Raw genomic sequence first — 20,071 nt, forward strand, 5'->3', positions numbered from 1 at the left:
CTCAGTTTCAGGTTAGACCAGTCTTGATCTGTGAGCACTATGAGATCTGTTTTTTAAAGCAGCCCTACGAGGCGAGTCGATACGGCAACCGAGAAAGTGATAAAGGTCTTACCTTCCCGATACTGTTTCGGTTGAAATGTAATTATGTCACCAATTCTGAAACGAACATCGGACCGCAATAACTTCTAATTTCATATTTTTCACTCAAATTACAATACAAATTGCATAACAAAGTTAAAAATTTGATGAGCCGATTTTATCATTTCGGACATTTGTTATGTAGAAACCACAGTATACCCAGTAGACAAGCGGGTGGACTAATATTTTTGGCCCCCTGTTTGACCATCTCTTTGACCTCATCCATTGACAGTTCAATGACGTCGATGATCTCATCTAAATCATTGGGATTGAATTTGATTATTTTTTGTTTGTTTTCTGCGTTACAATCGCGAACAAAATGCAATGTAAAAAGTCAAACATAGAACTGCTGAAAGACGAGACGAAGACAAGTGAAACTGATTGAGCTTTTGTTTGTTATAAGGTGCAATGAATGTTGACCTTTGTATATACGTCATATATACGCGTGTCAAAATAGATCAGGATTTTTGTAAATTTGAATTTTTGTTATTTACACAAGTTGAAAAATTACTGAAAAGCTAAATTGCACCATATGACACCGCACGCCATCTGTGTATTTGTTCCAACTTAAAATCAGGGTTGTACTGCGCTAGTCGTGCGCTACTTTTTGTTTCGGAAAATCTCGATGGTTATAGTCAACATTTTTATGACGTTCAAAGACAAAGTTGTTCTTGGCAACTTCACTAACATTTTTTTTTTCTAAGACGTCGACATTTAAACCTTTCGATGTTCGTTCATAAAAAAATGAAAAAATCATGTTAATGCGACGACGATGGTTGAAGGACCGCTTGTGGCGCGTAATAAACCGTACTCTAATTAGTGTCTTAATAACGCGTAGATAAATATCTCTGATAAAAGATGATTGAATCATCTGCTGACGTATTGATATAGGCATAAGATAACACGGAGAGTAGATAGTCAAATTGACCGAAAAATAAATTGAATTTCTAATAGAATACCTAGAACTTGCTTTGCAATATGGTCAAGGCAGCGTTGATATTGGCTTTGAACGAATTGACTTACCATCGACACCTCCACCACTGTTAACTTTATCAACTTCAGTGACTTCACAATAGAACATAGTCATATTTGCACCACTCGCACCAACGCCAGACCTGGAATAGGATCAACAATTTCCAGTTTAATCTCTTAACGGATGATTTGAATTAATCCTCCTACTTGTGGGTCATCACTGTCTCTAATCTATCTACCGGTACGTTGAAGCCACACTCTTCCAACACCTCCTCCCTCGCAATTTCGTTTAATGGCAAATTTTTGTCGACTGTTCCTGCACACAGTTCCAGAGTAATTCCCAATTTAGCCGGATACTTTTCTAATTCGATTTTGTCGTCGTGTTTGCAACCCATTTCCTTGATGACTCCATAGTACACAGCTGAAACATGAATTGTATTATCACTCTGGTCTTCATCACTTTTGAAGCCACTAAATCCATTTACCTGGTCGAAATTGCTTCACGAAGACTAGTTTGTTTGTCGTTTTATTGTAAATTATGATGCAAACACTGTCCTGTACATCAACTAAATCCCAAAACTTTTCGACACCATTTCGAACATAGTGCAACCGCAGTGGCTTGACATACGGTGAACCAGCCGGTAATGGGCCGTACCACACATCTGTAACGTTTTCCATTTCGTAATTTTTCTAATATTTTCTGCTTGTCCTCAGTAGTTGTTAGTGAATTAGCGTAGACAGGACGTTCTTTCTTTTAGAATGTTTAACGAAGAGTCGAAATGTCATTCAGTGATTTTATTTGCAAGGTGGTCGCTCTGTGCTCTAAAAACGTAACATTCGCTCGACTCTCTCCGTTTTGTTGTTGTGGCCACTGTCAGCGTAGTGTGCCATCTGTTATTCTTTACAGATATTTAGTTTACTGAGTCATAAACTAAAAATTCAGATTTTACTTAGCTTTTATATATGTATCGGATCGGTACTGGGTAGATAATGCATTCCGAAGTCTAACATGTGAGCTTTAACTTTTTTGAAATTCATCGAATGTTTTTGACGATAGAGAATTATTAGCCTGCAGCAGTGCAGCAGTGCAGCATACTCGAGAGGTGACATGGCGGCGCTGCTAATCGGCCTTAAAAATACATGAACATCCAGATATGTTTAAAAATGACAGCGCCACCATGCCATCTGTCGAATGTAACTCTATGAGCTTGAGCATACACGGCAGAGACATTTACAGAGCCTTTGATCCGTTATCTTAAATGCTAAATGGGATACAGTGTGAGGTGCATTTTGAATACCAGAAATTATTCAAATCACAACAGAGAATTTAACAAAGAACACAACTGAATCTTTATGATTAGAGGTCAACCATAGCAATCTAGCTCCAGGCATGAACTGAACACTCAAATGTGAGGTGTTAGATTTGGAGTCTATTTTACGCACGCATGAGGAAAAAACTGCCTCCTGTTTGTTACGAAAGAAACGCAGATGAGTCTCCACACTAGAAACTCCATATTTTTTTTATGTTTGTGCTTGGAAGCCAGAGGCTGTGGTTCAACTTAAGAATTCGTCACAGATAAGTCGACGGCTGCAACTCTCACCGAAAATTGTCTCCGAATCTTTTTGTGATCTTTTCCCTGGAATTTGTTGATTCGACTATACAGTGTTAAAAGAGCGTAAAAGAGAGAAGAATGACCAGTTGCTTAACTGGTTTCGATGGGTGATACGTCCAAATTTGTACGAAAAAGTCCAGTTAACTAGGAACAAACCAGTTAATTTAACTGAGCTCGATGGGTGAACATTCTTTTTGACATTCTCTTTTAACACTATATAGTGTTTACGCCAAACCGAATAATAAGATAATCATTTATGAGCTTGAGCATACACGGTAGAGACATAATAGATTTTTGATTTTATGATTGCGGGTTGAAAATCGTTCTTTTCATCAAAATTCATAAACTTTTGACGGCCCTAACATGTAAATTCCATTTTTCATGCGATTGTTGACCTCGGATTCACCTCGCATCAACAAAATTCACACAAAAACATGGATCTCATACTCCAATCCAAATCAAAAACACCTTTTTGCAATTTGGTAAATTTTATTCAATTTTTATCACATTAGTAATGTTTTTTTGTGTGTGTAATGTGCCTTGTCTTCGACTCGAAATAACAATTCCTTTAATTTGATAACTAAAGCACTTTATAATAATGAACACTAAAAGTTAATCGACGCGCTTCTACTTAAACTGGTGATGGCTTAGATTGGCATTAGAAAAATGGTTCGAAAATACTTAACTAATTATTGGAATGATTTGTGGTTGCTGCAAGTGGGAATCTATTTGTTTTGGGGCCGATGATAAGAAATTTAGTAACGATTCGGTGTAGCTTGGTAAATACATGTAGCTGGAGAATGTGATTAGTACGATAATCGCTATTACAACAGTATCTAGATTGTGTGTATGTAAGGAAATTATTGACTTTCGCTTTTTTCACTATAATATTAATAAAATGCAAACATTTCATTTATCAGTATCCGCCTAATCCAACTAATCGCTGAGCATGTAAAAAAAATATCAGAAGATAATGTAATTTCTTATCAAAAAATAATTGTGCTTTTCAGTCGCAGTGCTTGATGGAAAATAACATGTGGCTAAATAAGAGGAAAATGCTTTTTTAAAACAATTAAAATTTAGAAGTTGAAAGTGGTGGAGATGAATAATTTATTGGGTGCCAAAGTTGATAGTTTTTTTTTTTTTTTAAGAGAGCGAAGTCTAGAATTCTGATGTAAGTATACTGCCACCAAGCCTCTCCCATTTATCAAAATCAATCCTTCAAACACCCAGAATGTTTTCTCATTTATATCAATGGTTCAAGGGCTGGCAAGATTTTACAGTTCTTTTGAATGACCAAGAACTACAGTCTTATGAACAAAATTTTCACAACGCAGGCGAGAAAAGAGTCATTTTCTCCCTCCGATCAAACTTCGGAAACTTCGCTTTGAAAAACGTTGTGTTGGAAATTGCATATCTCGGGTGACTTGTGGCCAGAGCGTAGCTCGAAGTGCAATTCTCAACTTTTCTTCCCTCATTGAACAAATAACTATTTCTGCTGCTAGAAATCGATTTTGTGCAGTACACTGCACATGCACGGTCATTTTGGTGTAGACATGAAACAACACCAAAAACGTTAAGAGGTTCCGAGCATACGCTGAAATTGTAGCCTACATTTCTGCGTTTCGAAATTTTTGATCGCTTATATCTTTTTACGAGAGCCCTTTTCGAAAAATGTACGACCACATTTTCGAGTAAAAATATGTCAGCTTTGAATAAAAAATAAAATTGTCTGTGAAAGTTTCATGTGCTTTGAGGAAACTGTACCGATGCCCCAAATTTGCATCAAAGGTACACTTTTCTCAAAGCACATGGAACTTTCACAGACAATTTTATTTTTTATTCAAAAGCTGACATATTTTTACTCGAAAATGTGGTCGTAAATTTTTCAAAAAGGGCTCTCGTAAAAAGATATCAGCGATCAAAAATTTCGAAACGCAGAAATGTAGGCTACAATTTCAGCGTACGCTCGGAAGCTCTTAAATGAAAATCAAGTCGTGTTACTGCTCAGGGCCTATTTAAAAAAAAATGGATTTCTAAAATTTGTTAAAATTTTCTAATTTAAAAAAAATTATTTTTTTAACAATTTAGCAAATCAATTTTCCAAAAATAGGTCTATACCCGCTGGTGGCTATATCGTAGAGAAGGTAATGACAGTGCCACTTTATTTGAAATTTGAAACTCCTGCCCTTTCCCTTTTTCGTAACACAGCGAATTTTACACTAAAATTTTCAGCACCTTCTATCAGTTCAAAGTCTAATATAACCCGGATGCTCATTCGATATAAACAAATTGATTGAGATACCGACAATTAATTTCAAATTTGGAGCAAGTAATTAAATAAACGGTGAATGGTATACGTTACGGTGAAATAAAGAATGGGTCCAGTATCAGTAACGGTACTACAACTAAGTAATTCTTGTAAAAGAATCTACGCGACTGAAAGCAACATTGATTCATTCAAGGGAAATGGAAGTGAAACGTCGACATTTCGCTGATGGAGTGACTGGAAACCGAATTTTTAACTGATCGATTAGCATCACCGTTTTATCAACACTGACATTTTAGGGAAGAAAACATCAAAGTGATGAACCGAGTAGCTTGATTCATCTCCTCTGATGGTGAAAGTCTCTTACAAGTCACAAGAAGTTTTCGAAACTATTTGTTAATTCACTAATATTGTCAATTTTTTGTTGAAAAAGGATACTGATTGCCTTCCTTTCCCAAGGTTCAAACATGTACAGACAAGTGGAGAACTCGTACTGCAAATATATGTAGGCCAACCAATTTTTCGCTGTGTCTAACATGTTTGTTTTACTGGTTCTGGAAACATAAAATCGAAATGAGAAATTGCCATTATTTTTCTGAACTAATACACAAATTACCTGCCTAGATGATGACTGAATATACTGCTCGAATAGTCCACCGTTAAATCGATTTAAAAGTTCTGTTGAAATTAAATTTCTTGACAATATTTTACTGGATGTGGTTAACAATACTTCGTTCATGGATGGGTATCAATGACTGAATGAATTTCTTTTTTTTTTAATGAATTATGTGAAACAGTTCATTTAGTCACCTTATTTTCGCTCTGCAAACTAATAATAGAGATAACGGTGTTCTAATCAATTTTTTATTTTCTTTCCTTTTTTGAGTTGGTGATAACGAACGATGCGAAATTGAACTTGAGTCATTATATCTATTGAATCTAATCGAAGCAAGTTGCTTTTTTATTATTTGTTGGTAAAAAAAGCAAAGAGACCATTTAGCCATAGGACCCATCAATTTTATACAACAACCATATGATAGTAACCGAGAATGTGATATGCTATGTAATCGCTAGTTGAAGTTATATTTAACTCTGTTTTCGTTTTTTTTCTTCTATTTACCAACAGAAAAGTGTCTCATATACGAATTGTATAGGCATACCCATCAATAGACGACTTTTTCTAACCGAACTACATTAAAATCACAGTATCGTCGATAAGATGAGACTGCATGATACAAAGATTACAGTAAATTGATAACACACACCTGATGCACCCGGAAGTGGCACATTTTCTTTTAATTCATCACTTTCAAAGTAATTTTTAAATGTGACGATCCAGTGAAGAATTTCAATATTTTTATTTTACAACTTTGACATTTAATTGAAAATGTAAATTGCTCATTTCTCTTCTGCAGTTTCATTTTGAGCAAATTGTCAACACTCTGTGTGGAGCAACGTTTTTTGTATGGAGAAAATCGAGAGTTTGACAACATTTTGTATTGTGAATGATTCTTTGGAAGTTATTTTGAATATCAATGAATGAATGAATAATTGTAAATTTTGAGTTGACCTGTCACTGACGGCAAGCCAGTATGACCAGTATTACTTTAGGTAATACTTTAGGTACTAAAGTTTAGAGTCTATTACTTCCATCGATCAAAGTATTTTTAACACAGGTATTGTGACGTGTCAACTTTAGGCACACCGGAAAGTGCTAAGGGGGTCGAGGAATACCACCAAATAAATTTATAAAAATCAAAAATCGAATTTTTGGTGTGCCTAAAGTGCCTGCTCGAGTATTATCCTCTACGTGTTAAGAGGTTGATTTCAAATCTTGTACTTCAATTTTTTTAACATGCATATTTCTATACAAAGAACCATATTGCCCAGAGCTTGTCATTATTTTTGTAGTCGTTATCGACAACAGATGAATAGCCAAAAGAGGATCATGATTATAATTGTAAACGGAGACAAGAGAAAATGTATGTACAAGATGACGACTTTCTGAATGTACAATACATGAATACCAGCTGGACGGGGACAGGTTGTGGAAATGGTGATTATTGTTTGGCGATTTTTGATCTGAGACGAAGTCGAGGTCACTAAACGCAAAACAAGGAAAATTCCAAAATTCCAAAATTCCACATCTTGATTTCATAAGACTTTGATGTTTAATTGCACTCTATTTCGTTAGACAGATAATAGACATAGAAATATTAGTTTCACCTATCCAGGCTAGTCATTATTAAAATCAGATCAATTCAGGTCAAGCTTAAAAAATATCGGATCAGATCAGAACAGCCGATAATCCGGTTGAATCTGAAAATTTATCAGGTTGATCTGATCTGTTCCGAGTATTGGACATGTTCAGTCCAATAATTATAGGATTTCTAATGGCTTCGGGGAGTTCTGAATGGTCAAAGGTTGGTTGACTTGTTAAATGATTAAACCTTAAACTTTTTCGAAACAACATTTCTGTGAGAAACAACTTTTCACAGCAGATATGAATATTGTTCACCTTGTTATATTCATTTCAAGAATTAAAGAAATCGCGTATCGTTATCTAAAAAAAAAATCGCGACTTCGCTGCTCATAAGTGCTTTTTAAAAGTACACGATCGATGTCATAACACAGGCCTGGGTATCATTGAAGAGACGAAAGAGAGTACACAGACTAGTTTAATGGTAAGATGGCCTGTTGTAGCAGCAGCAATCTTCAAAGTTCACGACACCCCGCAACTAAGCTCAAAACACAGTGAGCTTCAAAAACGTTTTTGTCTGATTGACTAGCACACGGGGTTTTCTTCTCGAAGTAACAGCATTGTTTTCATGCAAAAATTAAAATTTCCGGACCGGGTCTTTTCTCAACTTTATCGATTTTTTTGACCTCACTTCAAGATCACCATGAAAAGAAAGTGGATTCGAAAAAGTAATGATGTAGTTAGATTAACCTCGACAAGATGGGTGTGAATTTTCAACTTAGTAAAATCGATCACAGAAATAAATTAGGGTCCCCCCCAATTACATTGTAAACACACAGCTTTATTAAACAAAACTTTATTTCTTCTATATAAAAAAAGTTGATCCATTCGTAATTCCTTAGTTTAAAAAGTACAAAACATCGCGAAAAAAAAACCACTTGTTCACTCATATAGTACCATGCACGTTGATCGAAAGTTATAATATTTTTCTGTTTGTTTGTTTGCATGTAAATCCTTTAATTTTAATGTACATAAAAATGTTGTCATTTAATTTACTATAATATAAATGCTAATTAATTCAGGAATCTGTTATTATTCGTTTACTAATAAATGTTGTCGTTGATTGATATGCAGAAAACGTATAAAAATAATTTTCTCTTCATGAATGTCTATTTATTCGGAATGTTTTTTTTTGTGCCTTTTTATTTATTCACTTTTTTAATTGTATTAAAATTTACTTTTTATTAATCTGGGGTCGTGTGTGGGTTAGGGGGGAATGTATTGGCCCCACACAATAAACACTATTGCTATTTTGGATTGTTAATTATATTAAAATATTTATAAACTTTTAATTAAATAAAATTCATTACTAAGTACTGCGTACCTTAAATTGTCGTCACATTCTATGTATAAATGAGAGAGAATTGTTAATAAAAGTTTTTTTTACATATTTTTTTCGTGTCATTTATTTATTTAATAAATCTTGTTAACAATTTCTACTATATTTTGTCATCGTTCCAATTAAAAGTTCCTATTTATGTATGGGCTACTGTTAACTGTTGTTTTGCATTTTAGATCTCGACACGTTTGTTTTATTTCTTTTAAAAGGAACTGTAATTACATTTTAGTTTAAAAAGTACAATGTCTTAACGGATTATAGTTTAATTTCTCTTTTCTTGTTCCGACTTTAAATTAGGGAATCCATTTACCGTCCATTTTTTTGAAAACCGATATTCGGTAATACACTGAAAGAAATATCGGTAAATTCAGATTACGTTTTCCGTGTTGTTGCCGGTATTAAATCCAAATTCAAAGTTAAGAGTAAATACGAAGGTCATTCCAAATATATTCAGAGGATTTTTTACTGATTCTGGATGAATTTTCAAAGATTTTTTTTCTTCAATTCTTAAGGATTTTCTTCATTTTATTTGATTTTTTGAACCTCTTTTCTATGAATTGGAGGATTTTCTTTCGTAAAATTTTTGAAGGATTTTTTAAAGATTTGCTATGATTACCCATCGGGTAAATTAATTATTTTTTCTGTGTTGTTTGGAAATATGCGCCTCCTTATACCGTTAATTTTTGAACATAGACACGAACATGAAGGAAAACTCCTAACCCGATTCAATATTCTTGTCCTTATCTGATGATATTGTCCACAAATGTTTTAGTCAACTGTCGGAATTTAGCCCCACCCCTTCAAATAGATTTTACATGCTACATGCGTCGAAAACCGTACTTTTCATGTTTCAAGCACTGCTTTCGGCGTCCTCAACATGTAAAATCCAATACATAACTCGGGATAAAAAGATGAAAAGTCTCGTTTTCGTGTAATTATTTCGCGTGTGTTTCAGGCCTAATGTAGCTAGTTATGTCATGAGAAAACTGCACAAGACAAAATATGGAGAAAAAAACCGATAGCGAAATTCTTAATACTTGTAAACGCTTTACCGATTTTTGCCGGTTTCGAAAATACCGGTTGGATTCCCTATTTTAAATTAACGCTAAGATTGAGATTGATTTTAGCGAATGGCGATTTTTTTTTGTTATTATATTATCATTCTGTTGATATAAATGTTTTGATTCATTGGAAATTAAAAGTTTATTCAACAGAATGTTTGATAACTAATTTTTTTTTCACACTCTCAGCGGTTAATTTTATTTTCATTTGTTTTTATATATAAAATTAAAAAATCTTTTTAAATTACTAAATTAAATTATTAATAATATCACACTCTACCGTCTATAAAACAATTTTACATTTTTCTTAGTATTTTTCTTCGAAATATCTATCGATTATAATGTGCGTTCGTTCATATGCATACACGAGTGTATTTGACTGTGCAGCGATACAAAAGAAAACTTTATTTTTTCTTAAATACTTTTAAGATTTTCTTTATTTCGTTTCTAATTATAATTTACACGTAAGTTTATGAAAGCATTTCGATGAAATTAGAAACCGTGTGGAATTAAATTTTGAATAGCCAAAAAATTAAGAAATGATCACCGAGTGATTTTTCGTTGTGTGGTTGAACGGAATTAAAATGAAAATAAAAAATTTTGTTTCTCCACAAGGAGAAATTTTGATTCATTTGATAGCTTCATGATCAACAGAATCAAAATTTCTCAATGCGGATTTAAAAATGTTAGAACGGATTGGTGATCAGTTTTTGTTTCTCTTAATTTTGTGATTATCAAAATTTTTTAATATTTACCGAATTTAGCGTTACAATAAAATGAACTATGAATGACGAGGAGCACGTAGTCGGACATGAAGTATAAGATTTTATGAGAAACACTCAAATCCTGTTTTAATGAAAGAATCTAGAGAAGTTTCTCAAATTTAATAATTTTTAGAAATTTATGAATTTTTAGAATTTTATGGAATTTAATTTCCAAAATACAATCGCTAAACCGAACTGGTGTGCATACGTTATTTTGCACCAGCTGGTCCCATTTGGAATTGTATGTGACCAGCTGGTGCAAAATAACGTATGCACGCCAGTTCGGTTTAGTGATTGTATGTTCTGGAACCTATAGAACCAATTTTTAGGAATATGATTCGTAAAAATTCCTGAATTTACAAATTAAAAAAATTTGGGAACTTTTTAAGAATTTTATGGATTTTTTTAAAATGGAATTCCTAAAAATAAGGATAACAAGGATTTAAAACACTTTAAATTGGCTTTTTAAACTACAGAAGTAATAGATTTAGGGATAGGGATGCATACTCTGATTGTGAAAGGTTAAATTTGTAATGATCTTAAGACAGTTTGAGCCTCTCAAAGGAGACAATAGTGAAGTGGGTACAGTTAGAAACAAAGCATATTTTAGGATTTTAACTTTTGAAAATTCCATTAAACTCTTAAGAGCGATCACCCCTCCGCAAATTTGTAGCCTAAATTTTGGAGTAAAAAATAATAATTTTTTGATGATTTCTCTGAAACAAAATCTTTTTTCGATAAAGTAAAACCATTTTTTTACTCCCAAATATAGGCTACAGATTTGCAAAAGGTTTATTGCACTTAACAAATTCTTAAAAAATCATGAAATACATTCTGTAAATCAAAGTTTTATGCAGAAGCAGCAACAGCTGAACTTTACAAGCTGATCAACAAACACACTCTACTTGTATAATATACAATCAAAACACATTCTAAACAACGAGTTTACTTGCGCACATACAGACCTTAACGTGTGTATGCACTGTATATAGCTTGCCTTTGAATTGTTTTCGATACAAAGGTATTGTCTTTGTCGACCAGCTGGAGATGTACAGCTGTTGCTGATTCTGCATAAGCCTTTGGTTTACAAACTGAGAAAAAATTGCTCCCGTTCTTGCTCACTCGTCATCCAGTACAAGAGTAACTTGTAAAAAAATGGCGGTTTTTCAAAATGTAGTAAATTGATAGAAAACATAAAATAAAACAAAAAAATTGCGAGGAAAATTCTAAAAAAAAATTAATAAAAATGACATTCTAATTGCACTTTCTGGTTCATGAAACTTCTTTCTGCTCATAACAGCATAATTAATAACATCTACACTGTGGAAGCTATATTTACAACCAACTCATTCTTTTATGGAAATATTATAAAAAAGTTAAAAAAAAAAAAAATTAAAATTCTATCGTTAAGTTAAAACTATAATACAACTGATCATTTTACACTCTTCCGTTTGTTTTCCCGTTACGTAGAAATTAGCAAAGCCAAAAAAAAACTTTTGTTCATAACACCCATTCCAATCAACTCTCAGGCAAGATTTTAAATTGTTTTGCTAGCAACAGTTTTTCCAATTTTTTATTTTAAAACAAAAATAATAAATTAATTACCCTAATAAGTCCACGAAAAGAAAAATAAATTAAATATCGAACCGTTACGATACGGACCTATCGCACGGACTCACAATATCAAATTATACTTCTCTCACACATGCACCGTCAACACATCCTGATCAATCGGTGGCATTGATTGACAATTAATCGACCGTTTACCGAAATCCTTGTGCGGACTTTCGATCGATCCGACCGTGTTTTTGCGCATGTCCGGATTCTGTGCTTTGTACAACAAAATTTGAGATCCTCGATGCGATTTGGTGTGATCGGTTTCTTTGTCGAAATCGGAATCGCATGCCGGAAACAGCGGCTGGGATCGATGCACAATGGATGGGCCAGCTAGAGTGACCGTTTGTGATATTTCGGGAACTGGTTGCAAGCTCAGTTCGATAGCTCCACGCAGCGATGTTACGCTTCCCTTTAGGGGATTGGCATAACGTCGGAAATTCTCTTCGTTTTGCAGGTTATTCGATTTCTCTTCTTCGTGGCGGGAGTCTCCGTTTGATGGAGATAGATTCAGCGCTGAAGCACATATGCCAGTGGAGCGATGTCGCCACATAAGTGCGGTTAGTGCGACTAAACATAATATAGCGACAGCGGTACCACATGCTACGGCTAGCAGAAAGCTGGAATTATCTGGTTCTGAAGCAATTAGGGCAGTTTCGACCTAATGGCAAAATGAGAGTATGTTGAGAAACGATGAACGATATGACAAAATTCAAAGTTGTTCCTACCTTCACTTCAAGAATTGCTGCCAACGCTGCCGTTTCTGGCTGGTCGATTAAGTAACTATCACCTAAGTTTGAGCCCTGGCGGGACAACAGTTCTCCCAAATATTTTATAGCGTTCGACACAACATGTTTTCCTTGAGGTGTTGAAGACTAATGGAAACAGAGCCAATTAACGACCTATTCGAGCATTAAGATCGACGAATCGACATTACTTACCACTGTAACTTCAACGGTATCATTATTCCCCGTCTTGATATCACAAAGAACAATCAGCAAGGGCGGAGCAGCCTCTTGGCTGGCTTTGACGATCCGTGTACCAACCAACGTTCGTAAATCATGACACAATCCTTCGACGGATGTACCCGATGGAATTCGACGATTTTCCAGTAAGATCGTTATTCTGGCGCAGGTTTCTCCGAGTATGGCTTGATTCGGCCAACAATCACTAGAAGCCGGTAGTTTCGGTGGAGCTACTCTACGTGAAGGTTCAAGTAGACGACAATCTCCTCTCGGCATACAAGGAGGAGACAGGCACGTTTCCTGTAGAGCAGGAACGCACACTTCATGTAGTTCACACAACGACGAGGACGAATTCTTGCGCAGACAATTGGGTAGTCCACACCATATGTTTGAACATTTCGGTTGACCGTTAAAACAAATGCAAGAATTGCAACTGGTTTCATCGGTTGTGTTAGGCGGTGTATTATCTTCAGCTTTTGCGTTGTAGGGCGATAGTGACGTTGAGTTTAAACAGACCGATGCTGGATCCGACAGTACTGATGAAGTAGAAATGGCAATGAGTTAAGGTGGACATAGTCGTTTCAAAATTAATCGAAACTTACGAATTTCGCATCGTTTCCCTCGTCGTCCCGGTGGACAAATGCATGAAAAGGTACCAATTCCATCTTGACACGTTGCTCCACCCAGGCACGGTTGCGGTGAGCATTCATTTACATTTATTCGACAGTCCGGTCCCGAGAATCCTGGTGCACACAAGCAACGAAACCAACCGGGTCCGGATTCGCATGTACCGCCATTATGGCACGGTTGTCCTTGGCATTGATCAAACGGTTCGGAACAAAATGGTCCACCCCATCCGTTTGTGCAACGGCACTGTGCATTTTCGCCTCCTACCGCCAACGATTTTACACACGAACCGCCATTTAGACATTGACCTGGCAAACACTGTGTAACTCTGTCTGTGCATTTTTTACCTGCCAAACAACACAAAAAAAATGCAATTTTAAAATTATGCTCCTGTCAGCAAGGTTTTATAGTCGAAATGGATCTCGTTTTTTTTATATATATTTTTTTCGTGCTGCATTCTCGTGTGACATTTTAATTAAAGCACCATAAAGGTATGAGGCACGAAATGCATAAGAACTTGAGAGAAAAAATAACACACAAACGAAAATTATTAAAATATTACCTGACCAACCCGAGGTGCATTCGCAGCTGAATTCGCCAACACCATCAATACATATGCCACCGTTCTGACATGGATTCGGTGTGCAATCGTTGAGGTCTGTTAAATCAATAAAAAATTGCAATTAAATGATCGTTAGCCAGCAATCGACTAGTTGGACGGACTTGTTTTTAAAACAAAATATTTGTCGCATTCTTGCAATTAATTCTTATTAATGGAAAACTTACTGTGCTCACAAAATGGTCCAAAGTATCCCGAACTACATACACAATGCTGATTATTATTTGATGTAGTTTCACATCTACCGTGACCACTACAGGGAGTCGATGAAATCGACTCATTATGGCTTGGTGAACAGCCATCTGAAAAAATGAAGATTTTTTTTGTGTTAATCGAAAATTATGATTTTTATTTTGATATTCAAGAGTTGTGCACGAGGAATCATCATCGGCCGTATTGTATAAGATGAAAAATGTTGTATATAATGCGAGAATGGGTACGTTATTGCAACATAGATATAAATATAACTCGATTTTTTTTTCTTTCCTTTTTCTTTACTCGTTTGTATAAGGCGAATCAGTATGCGATCTCCCACAGTGAACTAAATGAAATAGCTGTGCAATTAAATTTATCGTTGTCATTAAGCGTTGGCTTACAAAAAAAAAAATTTGTAAAAAGAATTCGATGAAATTGAAATTAGTTTTCGGAGTCAAAGGGAATGTTAAAGACGTCTAATGTCAGCCAATTCTTCCGGTTAGTAACTTTAACATACAAAATCATAACGATTTCAGTCGGTTATTTATAATTGACTCTATATACTTCCTGACAATAAAATCGATTTTATTCCACTTACCATTGTTGCAAGGAGGTGTTTCACAGGGCGGTCTGACCAGTTCGCAATGCTTTCCAGATCGTCCCGGTGGACAATGACAGTAATATCCACCTGGAGTGTTCAAGCATGTGCCTTCAACGCACGGTATCGGTGAGCAGTGGTCTTTGGCTTCCTGGAATGGATGAAAAATCGATTCAATCAAAACCAGAACATTATAATAGCAATTGTCATAACATGTGCCTAAATACAAATTTTGCTCAATGGATGTTGAAAATTGTCCACCCCGAGACGACGCCGAGGTTCACAACACACCGAACAAGCAAGATTCTTGTTTAGGTGCAAGCTGGTACAAGTTAGAAACAAGATTTTGTGTACATGAATGGGGTTTTACAAACGTCACTATTACGCACTAGTGCGTAAATGTTCATATGATGAAAATCCATTTAAGCACTTCCTTCATCGTACATAAAGTCCTTTAACAGCAATTTAGCAATTCATTCTCGGAATTCTTTCAAATTTTATGTGTCCAGGTTCTCCAAGTATTAAGAATATTTATGCCTTAACTCACGCATCCTCTAACCCTGTATGTAAACAATAATCAGCCTCGTTGAGCAACAATTTTTTTTTATCGACTTAAGCTCATATGCTTTTAATGTGTAATGATTAATTATGCGTGAGAATAAACAGCTCTTTTTAAAATGTTTATTCATTTAATCCGATTAAAAATTTGTTACATTCATAGCCATACACGACGATATATACGTTATAATATCGCCAACGTGGTAAGTATATACACAAATGCACCTTCATACAATTTCTTGTTATATCTTTTATGTTTTTTAAGTTATTGTTGTTAAGTGACATGTGTCATTAATGAATATTGTTCGTATGACCGTTGTGTGACATAATCTTGAACGTAAAAATGCTAAAGCTGACGAAGAAAAAAAAAACAATTCTCTCTAAAATTTTGAGGGATTCAGTTAAAATTACGATGTGAAGCCTGTTCGTAATGGATTTGGTTTTATGTTAATGAGACTGAGTATGATCTTAATTTAACATACATACATGGAGAACATTATAGAGTGTTAAGTGCCCGAGTGTTATGAAAATGGAAAAGATTTTTATTCAGTAGATTTTATCTACCGTTTAACGGTTGAATTCCAGTCGAACTCATATGTGAAAAAATATGGAAATTGCAACATCACATCTGTTATTGCCATCGACGACAAATATAAGCGACGAGCTCTGGTTAGTGTATCGATAATATAGCAAAAGGTACGTTAAAACTAATGAAGTACAAGATTTTGCATTGCAACACTAGCCACTATTTTAAACCAAAGAAGTAATAGATGTAGCAATCGTGGTACGAATTTTTTTAAACTGTTAAGACCTTCAGTTTTTTTTACATTGGTTCAAAACTGACAAAGAATCAAACGAAAAAAAAATCGACGACGATGGTCTCAGATTCCCACAGACTTTAATCGCGTCAAAACTTTCTCTTTAACAAAATATTAAGATTTTGTCAGTCCATATCAGGAGGCTGTTAAGCTCAGCAAAATATTCGACATTAATTAGCTAAAGGAACACCTCTGCCTTGAGTTACAAGTAACTCAAATTTTAAATTCGTTCCTAATGCGATTTAAATAAAATCAGAAGCGCCGAAGAAAAGCAACAACAAAAAACCTTCCACATATCCACACGATTTGCGTCATATGTTTTATCCTAAAAAACTTTCGGTTATAAGAACTACCTTTCGTAATTTATGCTAAGCACGTATACGCATTAATCCCAATTTTGGCGTATTTTTTGGTTGGTATTTTTCGTTTAAAAAGGAATGTGTAACGTTTCGTCGTTAAGTATGACTGACATGATATGTCGCTATGAAAAATAATAATCCACAACTTGTCCACTATTTATGTCAGATTATTGGACAATATGTACCGATTTCCGAACATATTGGAAGATTTATACTTTTGCAATTTCGTTTAGTTTTATTGATTTTACTTACCTCACAGAGCGTTCCAAAGTAGCCAACCGGACAAATACAGTTAAACTTTCCAATCAAATCGACACATTCACCACCGTTTCGGCATGGAGATGTTAAACATTCGTCTATGTCTGTCTCACAATTGCGGCCTAAATTAGAATCAAACATTTTTTGTTCGCATCATTCAATTGCAAGTCATCGCCAAAAATTTCTTTCGTCTTACCCGTAAATCCGCTAGAGCAAGCACAATGATAGTCGTTCACCAAATCGATGCAAGTACCATGCTTACACTGACCCAAACAATCATCTAAATCTTTAGCGCAAGTCATTCCACCCCAGCCGTCCTGGCAGGAACAAGTGAATGCACCGGGTGTATTATGGCACGCATTCGCATTGACGCATGGTCCCAATTTCGAAGCGGGATTCGATTCGCATTCGTCCACATCGGTTTGGCATACATCGCCGGTCCATTCCGGTGGACATTCACATCGGAAACCACCGACAAGATCGATACAAGTACCGCCATGTTCGCACGGACCGCCAGCACATTCGTCGATGTCTGAAAAATACGATTCAGTACAGATTCATTCAGTACAGATTCATGTCCTTGTCAGAAAATATCCTCATTAAAAATATGAATTCGCACCTCAACAACAGAGATTAAACAATTTTTATGCTAAAAAATAAATAAAAATAAAAACCAACCGATGGATGTTTCGAATGTTGATTTTCGATTAAGTCTTAAGATTGAGTGAGTCGTGTACTTGATGTGTGGTTCTACATATAATGGTAGCTTTGAAGCATTTCATTTCTTCCTTTTTCAAAAACCATGCACATTGCACACAGATGTAAAAATGCAATGTACAATGTGTAATCAACGTTAAACATCAACATCGTTTTTGTGCTACGGCAAAAAAGCCCCACAAACGTATAATATGAGATTTATGTAATTATAATTTTTCATTAATATTTTCTTCTCCGTTTTATAACAATTTTTAATGACTTCGTTCGATGTGTACAGTTTTTCTGAAAAATATTTTTCATGTTGCTTTGAATTTACACATCTACACATTATATGATTGGCCGTGTACATAGGCTAGTCATAAAAACAAATTTTATCTGTTATTTTAATAGTTTAATAATAAAATATTGGCATAAAATCGAAGTTAAAAACATGCTTATGTATTCAACATGGAAACAACGGCATCATGGTATTTATCAACTTATCGTGGATGTTACGCGTTGAAATGTGTATTTTATCTAGTTGATACACCGTTCAAGATGTACAAGCCATTTCGGTTAATAAAAGGAGAAAATAAATGCGTTCATTATGTTTTAAAATAATTATCATAAAGTTGAATCACCTGTACATATTGTGTTTCATAATGGAAATGTTGTTGAATCTTTATGTCTTTCATTCCTAAACAATTTTTTTCTTCCTCTTTTTTTGTGAACTCAAAAACTCATTTCGGTCTACCGACACAAGTTTGCTGCTCGTTAAAAACGTGAAATAGCAATAAAACTACTAATTGTGCGATGTGCGGGAAAGAACAAATTTCAATTAATTGTAAAATTGAAGGTACAAAAGGTTAGATCGTGGCTAATTCGCTGAAATTATAATGGGCGTGCAGACATTGTCATCCGACTTTATTGGGCGAAGAAAAGTGCTTAGGAAATTTTGACAGTTGCCGACTACTAGCGGCCTCACTCTAAATTTATCTAGCCGAGCTGTTTCCCTTTTGGTTCATTCATTATCTTAATCATTAGAGAGCACATAATTAATAGTCATCTACATAACAAGGGATAAGAAGTCGAGCATTCATGTGAATTTTGTTGATCCGAGGCGAATCTGAGGTCAATAAACACATGAAATAGAGACTTTTCATTTGGATTTCGAGAGCTCCGTGTACTTGCCACATATACATATGGTATGTATTAGATACCATATCCCTATCGATCAAGCAAGTTTATTTGTGTAATGTGATAACTAAGATTGATCATGTGATCTGTAGCGTGAGAAAGAGATCTCATTTTCGTGAAATTTTTCTCTAATTTGGTTTTGTTACAGTGAACGACATCTCAAATGTCTCACTGACATTTTTTTCAGAGAATGTCATTGTGAATTTGCAATGACACAATAAAATTCTCAGAAAAATTTGACAGTGAGACATTTGAGATGTCGTTCACTGTAGATTTAGTAAAATTTAGAAAAAAAATATCGACCTCAGGTAACTCTGGCAACAATTTATGAAAACAGCCTTAAGAACTTCTCAAAATTGGTGAAATTCTACTGGAATTTAGCTGAACTCCATGTTAATAGTTTCACTAAGTTTCTCTAAATTTCACCAAAGTTTGTCTCTAATAGACTCTGGCGTGAGGACTAATTCGATCAGTGCCAGGTGTCTTAATACACCTTACCAGCCAACAATACTCCGCTCATCTGATATGTACTCACTCTTAGCACTCTTAACATGATAACGAGTAAATCAAACATGTAATCAGATATGGTCGCGGTGCCATGACAATACTACTCGATCTGCAAATTCCTAATCGTTCTCAGACTGAAAGAACATTCTAAGCTATCCGAGTTATGCATTCTGTTGGTGGTAATGTAATAAAAAAGCAACGTAAAGTGGAGCATGAGATAGTTCAAATTATTTATTATTTCAACGAATTTTACGGTGAAGCCATTGTGCGCACATGTCTCAATTTTTTTTTTCTCTACTTCTCTCGCGTATCTATTTAATTAAACGAAATGTGTATTTTCTACATGTTACATTTTAATGACTCTTTTTACACATTTTTCTATCAAGTGCGCTTAACACTGGTTCAGTAGTTAACCACCTACTTGAAATACCACTTATTATACCAACTATCAACCTTAATATTTTATAAGGTAAAAAAAATTGTTTCTTTGTTGTTGTTAACTAAATTAAAATAACAAGCTCTAATGATATGAATTCGTTTTGAAGAAAAAGAAAAAAAAGTCCATGGAACAACTACAAAAATGCATTAATTATATTATATATGAATTTCGTTATTATGTAAACATTTTGTATTTATTTAAAATG

The 20,071-nt window shown here is 34.8% G+C and overlaps 3 protein-coding genes across 5 annotated transcripts in view; all 3 read right to left on the bottom strand.

The window, feature by feature from the left end:
• Positions 1-155: 155 nt before the first annotated feature.
• Positions 156-1,929, bottom strand: LOC119067929 (uridine diphosphate glucose pyrophosphatase NUDT14-like). Its single transcript, XM_037171243.1, has 4 exons — positions 1,596-1,929; positions 1,318-1,531; positions 1,162-1,253; positions 156-393 (listed from the first exon to the last, which is right to left on the bottom strand). The coding sequence occupies exons 1-4, from the start codon at positions 1,786-1,788 to the stop codon at positions 260-262; spliced, it is 633 nt and encodes a 210-aa protein (XP_037027138.1). The 5' UTR covers positions 1,789-1,929; the 3' UTR covers positions 156-259.
• Positions 1,930-3,192: 1,263 nt separating this feature from the next.
• Positions 3,193-6,312, bottom strand: LOC119067932 (serine palmitoyltransferase small subunit B). 3 transcript variants are annotated; one of them, XM_037171247.1, is made up of 4 exons: positions 6,258-6,312; positions 5,609-5,670; positions 5,431-5,546; positions 3,193-3,559 (listed from the first exon to the last, which is right to left on the bottom strand). In XM_037171247.1, the coding sequence occupies exons 3-4, from the start codon at positions 5,528-5,530 to the stop codon at positions 3,405-3,407; spliced, it is 255 nt and encodes an 84-aa protein (XP_037027142.1). In that variant the 5' UTR covers positions 5,531-5,546; positions 5,609-5,670; positions 6,258-6,312; the 3' UTR covers positions 3,193-3,404. The 3 variants fall into 3 exon arrangements, with proteins under 3 accessions (XP_037027142.1, XP_037027143.1, XP_037027141.1); XM_037171248.1 differs by having other exon boundaries at positions 5,613-5,670; positions 6,258-6,303; XM_037171246.1 differs by lacking the exon at positions 6,258-6,312 and having other exon boundaries at positions 5,609-5,700.
• Positions 6,313-11,052: 4,740 nt separating this feature from the next.
• Positions 11,053-20,071, bottom strand: part of LOC119067919 (protein serrate) — a 72,296-nt gene continuing 63,277 nt past the window's right edge. Inside the window, exons 10-18 of the mRNA XM_037171221.1 lie at positions 17,224-17,559; positions 17,022-17,149; positions 15,035-15,185; positions 14,409-14,543; positions 14,185-14,280; positions 13,598-13,969; positions 12,972-13,531; positions 12,759-12,905; positions 11,053-12,691 (exon numbers count right to left, since the gene is read on the bottom strand). Of these exons, the coding sequence (XP_037027116.1) occupies positions 12,116-12,691; positions 12,759-12,905; positions 12,972-13,531; positions 13,598-13,969; positions 14,185-14,280; positions 14,409-14,543; positions 15,035-15,185; positions 17,022-17,149; positions 17,224-17,559 (2,501 nt within the window). The 3' untranslated portion in view covers positions 11,053-12,115. The remainder of the gene's footprint in view (positions 12,692-12,758; positions 12,906-12,971; positions 13,532-13,597; positions 13,970-14,184; positions 14,281-14,408; positions 14,544-15,034; positions 15,186-17,021; positions 17,150-17,223; positions 17,560-20,071) is intronic.

Source organism: Bradysia coprophila (assembly GCF_014529535.1).
Source record: "Bradysia coprophila strain Holo2 chromosome X unlocalized genomic scaffold, BU_Bcop_v1 contig_130, whole genome shotgun sequence".
NCBI lineage: Eukaryota > Metazoa > Arthropoda > Insecta > Diptera > Sciaridae > Bradysia > Bradysia coprophila.